Below are 14,755 nucleotides of genomic sequence, written 5' to 3'. Positions count from 1 at the left end.
GATAACATTCTTGTAAAAATTCTGATGTAAACAAAAGTTCTTGTCTTTCTGATTGTTGGTAGTTTTGTCACCTCATTCTGGCCATAGAATATACTATACTTTAAAATATATGGAGGGGATATACCATTAGACCTGGAAAAGACATTAGAGATCATCTAGTCCCACCCTCTTACTTGACATGTTGAAACTGAGGCTCAGAGGTAAAGTGCTTTGTCCATTGGCACACAGAAAAGTAGCAGCAAAGGCTCCCTACAGCCTGGGCCTTTTGAATTGCATTCCACTACTATTTGTCTATGTGACTTTGCTGCCCCGTCACCAGTTGGAAAGGCCAGTATCAAATAATAGTCTCATATTTTCAAGTGCAAGGGTTGTAGTCAAGTAACTTGTGCACCCGGGACTGAGACAGGTATTTTCATACATATTAATGCATGCCACATTTTGGTAGTGTAGCCAGAACCCCAAACATTATTTAACTTTGACACATTTGTTGTATGTGATATATGTGTCCTCAGAGTACAGCATTAAATTTAGGTATTCTACGGGACAGATCATCCAGTTTAACTATTGCCACAATATTCAGCCATCTGTACAGTTAGAGAAGAAAGACCAATATGAGGGAGGAAGTTAGTGCTTAAATAAAAGCCAAGATGTTGAGGCTGAGGCCTTGATTGAAAAACTTGTGAGAAACTAAGGTAAAGGAACAGAAATGAAAGCAGATAAACTATCATGTACCCCTTAATACCCAGAAATTTTTGTTAAAAGCTCTACATAATGGAGGATGCCAATGTGATAGGCTATTGGGGGTGTGTGGGGGGGGGCATTTGGGGTTAAGTGACTTGCCCAGAGTCACACAGCTAGTAAAGTGTTATGTGTCTGAGGATGGATTTGAACTCAGATCCTCCTGACTCCATGGCCAGTGCTCTATCCGCTGTGCCACCTAGCTGCCCCATCTGATAGGCTATTAAGAATGGTTTTTTTTAAGAAAGTCGCAATTCTTTAAGCATTAAAATTTATCTAAATTTCTATTTGTTCCCCAAGATCAACATTTAAATGCCTCAAGGAAGAAAAAAATAAGCTTTAAATCAAAAGTGTGCTTAGCTCCACGTCCACACTTTTACCTCATTGCTTTTTCCTACCTTGTTCAATATGAGTTCATCATAGTGCATATTTCTCAGCAGATCATCAAATGGCATCCTATGAAGTCTCTTTATTCCTAACTAAATAAGTTTTTAGAAGATGTGTTTTCATATTTTAGAAGGCAGCCTTTGCTTTCATCCCTTATAAAGCTCTGTCTGTTGCCCCTAGTATTTTGCCCTTACCTCAGGTAAATTCTGCTGCATATGTTCTCCAGATGGTCTGTTTAACCCTGTAGAATTTAAATTCCTTGACTAGTTTTTTTTTTTCATCTTTGTATCCCCAGTGCCTACCACAGTGCCTTGCATGTAGTAGGTACTTAATAGAAGCTAGTTAAATGAATTAATCTAAATAACCATGTGATCTCTAAGCTGCTCTTTTCAAAGAAGGTCCTGGCATTATTTATTTCTATTGCCAACACAACAAGAGATGCTTTTCTTTTCATTTTGAAATGGACTACTACACTGGTTGTAACCATGTTGTTGAGATAACCTCTGAGAGTAGTAAAAACTTGTAAACCATTTTCTTTCCAGTTTTAAAGTAAGTTTAAAGTCCAAGTAAAAGTTCATAGTATTATCAGTGACATAAGTTAAATCAGTTTATATAGCCAGTTGTTTATAAAGTTCTTTGAACATGAAAAAGCACTCTATAAATGGTTGTTTCTTTACTTCATTATTTAATAATTTAAACAGTCATAAATCAGTGGAGTGCTATGGAAGCAACTCTAAACAAGACACTTTTGGTCTGGCTTCAGCTTTGCTGCTAACTTAGCTGTGTGACTTTGGTCAAACCATTTTGCTACTCATGACTTCAGTATCCTTTTTTAGAAAAGGAGGGGCTTGACTAGCTGATCTTTAAGATTCCTTATTCCAAGCTTCAGTAATTCTTATAGCAGTTGACCGACAACTTTTGTATTCCTTTGATGCCTTTGATGTTAATTGTCAGCAAGATGGCAGACACCAGCTTTGTGGTCGAAAAGCGGTTGTGAAGGTTTTGAATGTATTCGGGATGCATTTCTTGCTTGTGAACTTCCAGTGAAATGTCATGGCTTGAATGGGAATGCATTTAATTTAGACAACAAAAGGAAAATCGTTACCAAGAATTTAGAGGAATTAAAGAAAATCTTGTTAAACCTGAGTGTTTTGAACTGTGGCTCATACTGAAATGATAGTAAGTAATACTTTATCTGTTTGATTTGTATTTTTAGTAGCCAAAACAGTTCATTTGAAAAGTGCAAATCTTCCAGAAGATGAGGTGGCACCTGTGCGGTTGTACCAGGTTTATTGAACATTAAGGCCTCAAACATTAGCCTGACACAGACGCTGCTATGGTTGTCATGTTTAGCATTTGTTTGTCACACCATTCCCCATGTGAGTTTGGGTTTAGCAACTCATTGAGGCAAACCCAGATCTCTTTTCACTGTAGAAAACAGATCACTGTAGAAAATCAGAACTACTATTTCAGCACTTTGGTGAGAATTGAGAAAATTTTCTGGCTATGCTATTCAAAAAAGGCCATCACATCTCTATACTCTTTGGCGCTAGTCTTGAGTTAATTCAATCTGAACAACCCCTCTTGTTCTAAATTTCCTTCTACACACACATATATGTCAGTGAAAGCATATATCTAATATGTGTGTATGTAAGTATATGCATTTATATGTTTATATTATTGGATGGAAGTATTATAATGGCTCCAGCACTGTACTTTGTTTTAATGCCACCTTGCTCTTATGTCACAGCTAGTGTTGAGAAATAAGATACATTCATGTTATAATGAAGACTTATGAAAGATGAGATTAGAATGCAGTATCAATGTTGTGAGTAGCCACTATATAGTTGTGTTGGAACTGAGAATGACCAGCAGTACAGCTCTTCTCTCCTGTAAACTAACAGCCAGATTGCTTGTAATTTTTCATACTGTTTAAAACAGGGTTCTCATGTACCAGCCATCTACTGTCAGGGTGCCCAATGTGACTTCGGATGCTGCTATTCCACCTTCATTAACAGATTACTCAGTGCCATTCCACCACACTCCAATATCAAGTATTTCCTCAGATTTGCCAGGTATGTATTTTGTTAAGATTTTCCTCTCTTACTTAAAAGTGTATATTTTAAGACAAACTTACTTTTAGAACATCTGTATTATATATTATTTTAAATTTTAATCTTATCTTTCATCAGTGAATCTGTGACCTAGCTATTAACTTCATCCATTAGCTTATTAGCTGTGTGACCCTGGCCAAGTCATTTGACCTCCATCTGCTTCAGTTTCCTCTACTGTAAAATGGGTCTAAAAATATCACCTACCTTCCCGAGTTGTTGCAGGGATTAAATGAGATATTTGGAAAATGTTTAGCACAGTACTTGGCACATAGTAAGCACTTACTAAATGCTCCTTCCCAGTAATCTTTGATGAAATACATTTTTCAAGGTTTATAGATGACATCTATTAGTCATTTTAACAGGTCATATCTTGGTTCGCTTGGAGGAAGGCAGATGAAATAGTAGGAAGAAACTGTACTGAGAGTCAACTGACTGAGTTTAATCTCAAGTCTTCCACATTTGTGGACTTGTGTGACCTTATACAAGTCACTCAATCTCATCTGGAATGCAGTTAATTATATTATATTTATCTTGTCTAGCTTACAGGGTTGGTCCAAGAGTAAATGAAGTAATAGATGTAAAATGTTGTATCAGTGTCAGCTACTATCATCACTGTCTTCCCAGAGCTTTCACAACAGAAAGATCACTCCCTGATTGAGGACACGTAACACACATACACACACAACAGAGACAGAGATTTATAAGATATATATTCTTTATGATGAATCTACTGGTTAGCTGTGTAAAAGGTAGAACAAGAGTTTGTATTATCAGTAGAATGTGTCAGCATATTCTTTATTCATTATAAAGACTACCTAAGTACTGTTTTATTCCCCCCTCTGGCTTTACCCTGTTCATTCTCTTTTCTTAAAAGGGCTCTTAGAATGTACCAGCTGGTGCCACAGTCAAAATGCTTGCCATTTAAGTTTGTCTTTTTCTGTGAATGTCAGCTATAACATCTAGAAATATAACTGAGGCTGCTTAAATTGTCTGAGTAATAAGATTTCCCAGGTGAAATTCATATTTTCAAATGAATGTTGTCTTCCTCAAATTTCTCCTCACTCAAAGCACACAGGCACACTTGTCAGATAATACATTTTATCTTCAAATTTTACACAAGTTACTACTACTTACTCTGCCTTTCTTCTTCTCTTCAGGATACATTTGATGAACTATAGTCCTTGTTCTCTTTCTTTTCACTTTTTATCTATTGAAAGAACATGAAAATGATCTGGCCTAAGTTTTGTTTTGTTTTTTGGTGGTGCAGTGGATGGAGCCCTGGGCCTAGAGTCAGGAAGATCTGAGTTCAAATCCAGCCTTAGATACTAACTAGCTGGGTGGCATTAAGAAAGTCACTTAACCCTGTTTGCCTCAGTTTCCTCATTTGTAAAATGCACTGGAGAAGGAAATGACAAACCACTGTAGGACCTTTGCCAAGGAAACCCCAAATGGGGTCACTTGAAGAGGCAGGCCTGACTGAAATGATTGAAGAACAGCAACAGTAACACTGAGGTTTTTATTGTATCCCAAGTACTAACTTTCTCCTGGATTTTTATCATGGTATTTTATCAAAGGATTTGTTCCAGAGATTTGTTCAGTTTTTGTTGCTTTAGCCCAATATGATTTGGACACTTAATGAGTTCCATAGATTTTATTTAGCTCCGCTCGTTATATTCAAATCATGGTGTTGAAGGCAAAAATGTTGAATTGAGAATTAGGAGACCTAGATTTTAGTTTTGGTTCTCCTACTAACAAGTCATAGGAATTTGGGCAAATCACTTTCATTTTCTGAGGCCTTTAGTTTTTCGAGAGGATTGGATTAAATGCTCTCAGAGGTCTTTTCTAGGACTGAAAATTGATATAACTTTTTTGGAAATGCTTTGCAGCAGCTGAAATTATATGCATAACAGATAATTAGACTATAACTTTTAAAGTTCAGCAGCTTTGAATCTCATTTATCACCAGTTATATAAATACTCGTTATGTGAAAAACACTGCTCTGACCTGAAAGTGGGGAGCAAGTATTAAAGAAATAGAAGCCACAGTGTTTGATGCATAACATACATAACATAAAGATATTGAACATATATGAAATCCATATGTATGTTAAATATGTAAAGGTGAAGTGTTTTTTCTGTATACCCCATGTCAGCCCCTCACATCTCTAGGTCCTGAGTGACACTGTGCTAGGGCCTCATAAAAGCCAGTTAAATTGCTCTTGTTGGTGCTACTTTGAAAGTCAGTGGCCATGGCTGTTCTCAGCTCAGGGGCTATAGGAGGCTGTTTCACATTGCCTGTACCATTAGTAGCCTATATCCCTAGCATCCAGCTTTGCACATAATAGTTGCTTAATAAATGTTTGTAGAATGGAAATGAATGGAAGATGAACAGGACTGGTAGTTAGGGCTCTATTTTCAATTCTTGCTGTAATTTTTGAGTGTCTTTTGTCATTGCTTAATTTTCTCTAGATTCAGTGGCCCTGGGGCTTGTGTTAATTTAAATGCATTGTATAAATGACTGACCTACCTATCTGATATGCTGTACACAAAATGGGATTTAAAAATTAAGAATTTTGGGACAGCTAGGTGGCACAGTGGATAGAGCACTGGCCCGGGATTCAGGAGGACCTGAGTTCAAATCCGGCCTCAGACACATAACACTTATTAGCTGTGTGACCCTGGGCAAGTCACTTAACCCCATTGCCTAGCCAAAAAATACATAAATAAAAATTAATAATTTTTTTGAAGTGTTCTTTGAAACATTTGGGCAGGGAGATGCATATGTTACTTGTGTGGGGAACTTGTACGTGTTCTTATTATGTTTTAGAGTAGAGGTCCTTCCCCTGGTATTTGTAAAATAGTGTAGAGAATAATGTGTTAATTCTAGTATGTTAAGTATTAATCAGTTTTACTTAGTTGTTCAGTTTGTCTGTCTCTTCTCAACCTTGTGGACCATACTGTCCATGAGGTTTTCTTGGAAAAGATCTTAGAATGGTTTGCCACTTCTTTCTCCAGTGGATTAAGGCAGAGTTAAGTGGCTTGCCCAGGGTCACACAGCTAGTAAGTGCCTGAGTCTGGATTTGAACTCAGATCTTACAAACTCCCAGCCTAGCGCTCTATCCGCTGAGCCATCTCGCTGCCTTCTAGTTTCACTTAATATTAAATGGCTTAGAGAAACAAGAGGATTCTTAGAATTAATTCCTCTTTTCTAAATAGAAAAGATTACTGCTAACATATCATTTTCATTTTAGGTTTGGATTTTCTTTCCCTAATTCCAGTTGATCCACAGGTATGTTACCTCACTTTAGCAATTAATTTGCATTTCATTTGGTTATGATGCTTTAAATTAAGAGACCAAATTGGTTATTTTGACAAGCATAACATTAGAGCTCTCAGCTCACTTGTTCACACTAATTGAGGTAATTTAACCTTCAGAATCTGTTTTAACATATCCTTAGTTTAAAGATGTGTGTATATTTCCTGAGAATGAGGGAGCCAGGAATGTGAGGGAATGTAGCCTGGGGTTTGTTACATGGCCAGGCAAAGCTGACCTAGGATTAGAAATATACCACATAGTACACAGAGAACTGAGAGGCTTGAACAATAAGATTTGTTCAGTCATGTTTATAAAGCTATCATGTAAATTAAGTTATCTGTGATTACAGTAGGCAAACCTTTATACATATATACATATCACTGTTTTTTTCTATTTAAGATAACAAGTATCCTTTCTGCTAGATTGTCAAGGTCCAGGCGTAGCAATAGCCATGCATGCCAAAATCAGGTTAAAGGCCCTGGCAAAAGAGAAGGAAGAAAGAAAAGGAAGAAGATAAGAAAGGGGAAGGGGAGAGAAAAAAAATTGTAGAAGAGACCTACTGGCTCTTACTCAGTTACACAAGGACATAAAATTTGCCTCTTTTATAATTTGATACTGTGTACTTGACCACATCAGGTTTGAACAATGGGAACATCGGACCTGTGCTTAGAAGCATTTCAAGTCAAATGATATCTAAGTCATTTCCTGTAGGAAGAGTTTTCACTTTCTAGTAACTACTGTGTCAGTAAGTTCTGAGGCAAAATCATCTATGTACATTGCTAGGTTATCCTTTAGTCTTGAAGGGATTATACGTTTCATTGTGAACATCTCTTTGGATCAGACTGCTCAGCTCTGGAGAGTGAAAATTGAATTCCTGAGCTCTGTTGAGTAAACTTTGTGGCTGATGGTAGTTTGGTCAGAGGATGGTTATAATGAAGGTTCATTTTCATATAAAACAATCAACATTGTTGTTTCACCATCCTTACTGTACACTTAATCCATAGCTATTTTAAAAGTAAAATACATTCCATTGGAAGGGTAAACAGGAGGAACACGGTGATTAATATAAAATGGCTAGATCACCACAAACCCATTTTTAATAATTAGAAAATTAAATAATGTTACTTGCTAATAACATATCCAGAGCAACCATTTTGCAAATGAAGGATGACACATACGTACTAAAGCAGATTAAAAAAAAAATGGAACTTAATAGTAAAGTTAGGGCTTGAGGAGTACAAAGAAATTTTGATGTTTGACAGATTTTTTCCCCCTATGATTTGAGAAATTGGGAGTTAATTTCCTCCTCTTCTCCCCCCACGTTTTTCTGTCCTTTTAGACATTTGATAGTTGCTTTTATAGTTCTGAGAAGCTACTGAAAAACTTTACAGATTCACTTTGTATATGATCACTTTTTTGGTGAGCCCAGATATTTCTAAATAGTAAAAATGTTCCATTTTCTTAAAATAGGTACTATGCATGGCTGGCCTAACACTTGTAAAGAAGCTTACATATTTCCTTTCAGAAATCATCTCCCTATTCAGTGCACTATAGATTTTTATTTGATTAAAAACTATACCTTATATATAAAAGACACACATCATGTGATATCTAACCATTTCTTGCTCTTACTGTGTAGTATCTCAGTAGACATTTTATTTTAGAAGTCGTTTAGTCATTTCTGCATCAGTAAACATGTCACAACTGAAATCAGCTAGCCAGCTTTCAGTACAGCACACATTTAATAAATATCTACTCTCTGATAGTCATTCAGGAAGGTACAAACTTTAGCTCCAATGCTCCCTGCTTCGTGAAAAGTTAGGATAGATGGAATGAAAGGCTCAGGTGGTGGGGTTATCCACAAGGCCTCAGGAGGGGCGGATGCCTTTCTCTTTGAGGTGAGAGGGGAAGAAGTCGAGCATGGAGAATGGTCTTGGAATGTTTTAAGTAATGTAAGAGGTGACCATCCGTTCAGATAGTATTGGTTGTTACAATGAAGTATGTAAGTTCAGTCGTGTTCTAAGTGTAGGAAGTGCTTTTTGGCTGAGGGGCTTGCAGAGAGAGCAAGTGTGAGAAAGGCAGTGAGAGCAGAGGAGAGAAGGATTGCTGAGAAGGCCCTGCTGGGGTTGTGTGGCATACAACCTTAACGTTAACTAGAAGATATAGTTACAATAGTCAGTTAAATTTAGCATTTATTAAACACCTAATGTATGTAGAGCAATATTCCGTACACTGAGGAAAAGACAAAGTTTAGGTAAGACATGATTCTCCCCTTCAAGGAGTGCACAGTCTTATAATATACATAGAAACAAGTCCTGTTTGACGTCTAAGAGGGAAGGTCATTACTAAATGGGGGAATTGGGGAAAGAGTCATAGGGAAGGTTGCATTTGAGGTCAGCTTTAAAGGCTTTTTAGCTGTTCAGTAGTTGGGAAAAGGAGGATTGGTACTCTCGATTATCATCTAGGCCTGAAAGAATAGGTAGATTTTTAAGGCCACTTTACTTAATTAGCATCATTGAAGATAACTATGTATTAGTTCTCCCAGAATATGTAAGGTACTCCTTTAGGCCATGTTAATTAGCAGCTGCTCTCTATTCTTCAGGTTTAATATTATCCAGAATCGTGTGGCTAATGCTCATCGGTGTCTATTTTGTGCTTTAAGGTAAACTAGTCATTGATGATATTGGTAGGACTTTCTAATTTAATTGTAAGCAGTACTTAAAAACAAAATATTATGTAAATAATGCCACCTTATGAAACCTTGGGAAAATTTTCATCTCTGCATGTACAGGTAGAGACCAGTGAGATAATGTGAAATTCATTGTTTTGTATAAAACCACTGTAATCTCTTCCTCATCACCATCATTGTTTGTTTCAAGCAGTACTGTCCTCCTATGTTTTTGGATAGTCTGTCCTCAACCCTGTCAACAAGCAGCACAGCTGGAAACATCATCACATCCACAAGCCCCCAGGAAAGCAACACTCATGTGACTTCATCAGGCAGGAGTGAAACTGGGGTGATAACCAGCAGTGGGAACAACATTCCAGACATAATCTCCTTGGACTAAAATGGACTCATTGGACTACAGGAATAATTAGCCAGTGCTGCCCTTTCTTGCATCTCTGGTCCATGGCATTTATTTTATTGCCAGTTAGTTTGATATTTATTGAAAAGACAAATGGATTCTGTTACCTTCTGAAAATGGAAGAAAAGAGATTACGTGCAGCAAGAAGTACATTTAGCTTTGAAGGATTTTTTTTTTCTTTTTCATAAAATACTCTGAGTATCAAATATATTCAGCCACGTCACCATCTTTTAAAAAATAATTTGTTTCTTATGTTGCTGGATGGATTCTACAAACTGGTTAAAAGTAAGTTTTTGGTTGTAATACACAGCAATAAAATTATGTAAATAGTCAAACTTTTTTTTTCTAATAAAAGGCAATTAACTAATAGAAAAAAGTATGCTCACACATTCTGTGTGAGAGTCTGCTTTGCTGAATGAGTACTTTTCACAGATCTATCAAACTATGACAATAAGGAATTCTTCTGAAATGATCCTGGCTTACTTTATGTCTATGCTGTTATGACTCTTCTTTTTCTGTTGCCCGTCAAAGGGAAATGACTCATTTCCCCCCAGATTGTCATTTACACTGTAATATTGCTGATAAGAATGCAAAATGAAATTCTGGTATTTGGATGTTTTTTATTATATAGAAAGCTCACTATGCAAATTCTGCCCCAGGCATAATATGTTTAATGTTGGTGGATGTACATTCCTGGTACCTCATGCCACATATTGGGAGTTTTACTTGTTTTTTCAAAAAGGAAATACTAGCTATTGACTGAAAACAGTCCAGCCACAACTTTGTGGGATGGGGTGGAGGACTTGGGTAATATTGATTGAATGGTAAACTAAGAAGTTTTCCCTTTGTGACAAGTTTGAAGAGTAGCAGGGATATTGGGGAGGAGTTGAGAATAAGAAATCTTAATTTGTTTGCAAAAGCTTTATTTTTCTCTTTCATTTTATGGTATAGGATACAAACACCCTGATCACATTGTAGTGCTCAAGAAGGTTAAACTAGCACTGAAACCTTTGAGAGCCTCCGGCCACATTTTTTTTTTCTGGCCCAAAGAAGCCAGTTTCCTGTAGGATTTGTTTTCTTTGTCTAGTTTAAAATAATTCAGAAAACTTGGTTTTTCTACTTGCTAAATTTGGTACCCATAACCTTTAATTAACTTTCTTTGGAAACAACATTGTGTTCTTTTCTTAATTTAATTAACTTGAACAATTTGTTGGTTCTCAAGGATTTCAGTTACTTCAATACTACTCTTTAGTTTGTGTATTATTCTTTTCCAAGATGCAGTCGTTTCACATAGCTTTGAATCTAAATCTCTTCACTGACTGCCATGCAATTGACTAATCTTTTTGTAAAACTGAGGTGCCTTGCTGAGTACTTGTGGACTCTTGGCATGTTTTAACCAATGTCAGAGGGAGAAGGGAGAGCTACTTCCCAGTCTGTAAAATAGTCAGCTGTATATGAATGACTATGGGTCGTAAGGTCGTAGATCCATAGCTAACAGGGGCCATCTAGTTCAACTTCCTCCTAGGTTTATGGATGTGGAAACTGAGTCCCAGGGAGATTCTAAGTGACTAATCCAAGGTTCCAGAAAATTGCTACTGTCCCTGATTGGTTTTTGCACCTTACCAAGTATTCTTTGCTTGTGGGTTTTGCTTAATTTCTCTTGTGGACTATATTGAGTTTGTACAGACTTAAATTTCAGATAGCTTATTAGATTTCTTCAGGCCTTCAACTAGGTGGAAAACACCATATGACCTCTTGGGGATGGTTATTGAAGATGGAAATAAAATGAAGCAGACACCAATTGTTATTCACAACTTCTTTTTCATTACTATTTATCGTGCTCCTTTAGCAGGTTTCCCATTCATGTGACAGTCCTGTTTCAAAACAAACTAATATTGCTTTTCCAAGAAGCCTTTTTGTGGCACCATGCCAGATGCTTCAGTTACTACAGCTGCATTGTCTGTCTGCTAACTTTGTAATCAGATAGTAGTAGTATCACAGTTTGTCTGACATAATTTGTTTAATAAAACATGATGTATATTGTTTATCATTCTGTTACCTTTTAGATGTTGACATAATTATCTTTTCATTTAACAAACAGGTTTACAGTAGGTTAAAAGGAGTAACTTCTAAAAATTCATATTTGGGTGTTTCTTTGGCTCTTATTGTTGACTCTTGAATTTCAAAAACTTGAATTAGTGTTTTTTCCTTTTTTGCTATTCCATGCTATTCTCATTTGGTACTTCACCTTCTGAATATAATTTTTAGTTTCTCTAATGAAGGGGGTTGCTCAGAGGCCATCTAGTACAGCCTGTACTTGGATAAGAATCCTTCTATCACACTCAATACATAGTCATTTAGTCTTTGCCTGTGAGAGGCAACCCATTACCTGCTATGTCAGGCCACTTTTGGAAGTTGTTATTTATATTATGACTAATTTTTTCTTAATGCAGCTTCCACCAGTTTTCTACCCTCTCCCTTCTGGTCCCTTGCAGAACAAGCTTGATCCCTTTTCAATGGACAGTCCTTAAAATAGACAGTTATGTCTCTCCTCCTCCCCCACCCCCCCATCTTTTCTTTTTTGGCCAAGCATCCCCAGTTCTTAAGAGGGTGTGTAATTATAATTCATTTGAAAAATATTTAAGTCTCTTCTGCATGACATGCTCTGTGTTACTTGTCAGGGATAAAGGCATGGATACTGTCTTCAAGGAGCTGGTGTTTTGGTTGGAAAGATTAATAAATAACTCATGAAACAGAAGGAAGATCAGTATGATATCAAATAATTAAATGTGATACTGAGGTGTGACTTTAGAGAAGAGAGTGAGCTCAGTGAAAGAAAGTCTAAAAGGAGGAAGTATAACTTGAAGTGGGTTTTGAAAGATTGGCATGACTGAGTTAGATGGAGAAGAGAGAAACACCATTCCAACTTCCTTGTGAAGACAAGAAGTAGGAAATTTCCAAGGATGTGTTCAGGAACAGTCATGCTTGGAAATCAGATCAATGGACTGGGAGGAGGGGTACATGTGTTGGGTATAGTAGCAAATAGAGGTTAAGAAGAGATTATAGGTAAATTTAGGAAGACCCTAGCAGTCTTAACAGAAGTTTAGACTTCATACAGTATATCATAAAGTATCACTTAAAGTTTGGAATTAAGGAATGACACAGAATCTGGTAGTGCTGTGCCAGGATGGATTGAAAGGAACAAAACCTAGGATGTGGGGAAGATATGATATGTGTGAAAGTGGGATGGGAATTAGACATGGATGGCACCTGAGAGAATAGAGAAAGGATTGATTTTGTGGATTCTTGAAAGGAAGAATGATAAAGATTTGGAAACTTGTAAAAGGAATGGAAAAAAGAGACAAAATAAGTTTTATGACTAGGTGATTGGGAGACTGTTAATGAGAATGTGGGAGGCAAGGCCAGTTTTCAGGAGAAGATGATACACTTGGTTGAGTTTATGGTGACCTGGAGACTTTTGAATAAAGACAGGGGCCTGTTACCAGGTGATGACTCCTGGAGCAGTTTATAGAGTGGTGAGACAGCCACGTGGAAATGTCCAACAGTTTGTTGGAGATACACAACTAAAGACTAGGCTTAGAGTTAACAGAATGGGGAGTCTGTAACATAGAAGTTATGAAGAAATGTGTGTGGATCTCTGTGTGTGTGTGTGTGTGTGACTATAAAAATAACTCATTTTCAATAAGCCATAGGTGAAAATTTTCCCTTCTGATTCCAGTCCTGCTTCCTATGTAACCTGTATTACTTGTGGAGTGAGAGTTCAGTACCTCTAAAAGAATAAGCCCTTAGAGATTCTTGGCTGACAGATGAGGCAGGACGACATCACTGTATACCTCTATTGTGAAAAAGAACCTTCATTTAGGAGGAGATTCTTTAGAAGGGAAACTTGTTTCAGGTTTTTAAAGAAAGATTGCTTCAGGCTCTTCCACCGGGGGCTGCTTCCAGGAAGTCCAGAGAAGAGTCTCATTTTTCTAAGCAAACCACTTGAACCTAACTAAGCCTTGGTGCCTCTTTTCAGTGAAATATGAAAATTGTGTGAATGTAACGTTTAACCAATGGGAGACTTTGTTCTCTGTTCTTTGCTGCTTTAGTTAGGAAGGACCAATGCAGAATTATCATGGCCAAGTAAGAAAAGACATGAACTATTTTTTTTTTGTAAGAAGTTTAAAAAAAAATTTTTTTTTTGCTTTGCTTCACTTGGTATTGACTGATTTATCCATGTTTGCAAATAAAATGGACAATATTTTGATAAAAGAAGTATAATGTAATGAGGTAGCATGGCATAATAGATAGAGAGCTAACCTTGGAATCAGGAATACCTGGTTTCAAATTCTGCCTATGCCGTAGACTATCTCTGCATCACCTGCTCTCTGTTCTTGTCAACTCTTAAAACTGCAAAAGTGTTGACCTATCTTTGAGTTTCCTCATCCAGGGAATTCCCTGTAATCATACCAATTTATACCTGTCCCTAAATGCAGGATAATTAGCATTTACCATTTATCAGGCTTATGTTTTAAGAGTAGAGGCCTTTCCCCAAGTACATCTTAAATCTCTCATGCCATATGCTGGTTGAAGAGCTGTGGTCTACACCAGTGGTGTCAAACTCAAATAGAAATGGAGGACCACTAATCTGTACTTAGATACCTGTGGGCCTCATGTTAACTTACTTTTAAAATATATTATTGATGTTTTATTGTGTATTTTGTTAAGCAGTTCCCAGTCATATTTTAATCTGATTTAGCTGCGCTTGGGAGTTTTGGGCCATGTGTTTGACACTACTCGTCTACACTGTGTATCTCAAGGAAAAGTGTTCTCTTTTTTGAGGAAAAGCCCTAATTCAAAAATCGGGGGTGGAAATATTGGAGGTCTTGAAGGATTCCTTTCCTAACCCAGTCACAACCTCAGTAGAGTCCACAGTTTTGTTTTGTTTGTTGACCCCAGTCTTATAGAGTGGCCCCTACCCACAAGCAATTAAATGAAAGCATTATTAAGCCCTTAAGTTGATTTTAAGAGACTTCTATGATCCGTATTAGGGCAGCTAGTGGTGTAATGGATAGAGCACCAGGCCTGGAGTCAGGAAGACCAGAGTTCAGA

The 14,755-nt window shown here is 37.1% G+C and overlaps 1 protein-coding gene across 3 annotated transcripts in view; it reads left to right on the top strand.

The window, feature by feature from the left end:
- Window positions 1-11,664, top strand: part of PIAS2 (protein inhibitor of activated STAT 2) — a 73,270-nt gene extending 61,606 nt beyond the window's left edge. For 2 of the 3 annotated variants that reach the window (XM_027869016.1, XM_027869014.1), the window contains 3 exons: window positions 3,067-3,200; window positions 6,490-6,527; window positions 9,434-11,664. In XM_027869016.1, the coding sequence (XP_027724817.1) occupies window positions 3,067-3,200; window positions 6,490-6,527; window positions 9,434-9,622 (361 nt within the window). In that variant the 3' untranslated portion in view covers window positions 9,623-11,664. The remainder of the gene's footprint in view (window positions 1-3,066; window positions 3,201-6,489; window positions 6,528-9,433) is intronic. The other variant, XM_027869015.1, reaches the window with a different exon arrangement.
- Window positions 11,665-14,755: the final 3,091 nt, after the last annotated feature.

Source organism: Vombatus ursinus, unplaced genomic scaffold (assembly GCF_900497805.2).
Source record: "Vombatus ursinus unplaced genomic scaffold, bare-nosed wombat genome assembly UNPS02014791.1, whole genome shotgun sequence".
In the NCBI taxonomy this organism is placed as follows: domain Eukaryota; kingdom Metazoa; phylum Chordata; class Mammalia; order Diprotodontia; family Vombatidae; genus Vombatus; species Vombatus ursinus.
The sequence above is the reverse complement of the archived record's forward strand: the minus strand, read 5'-3'. Positions and strand labels throughout refer to the sequence as shown.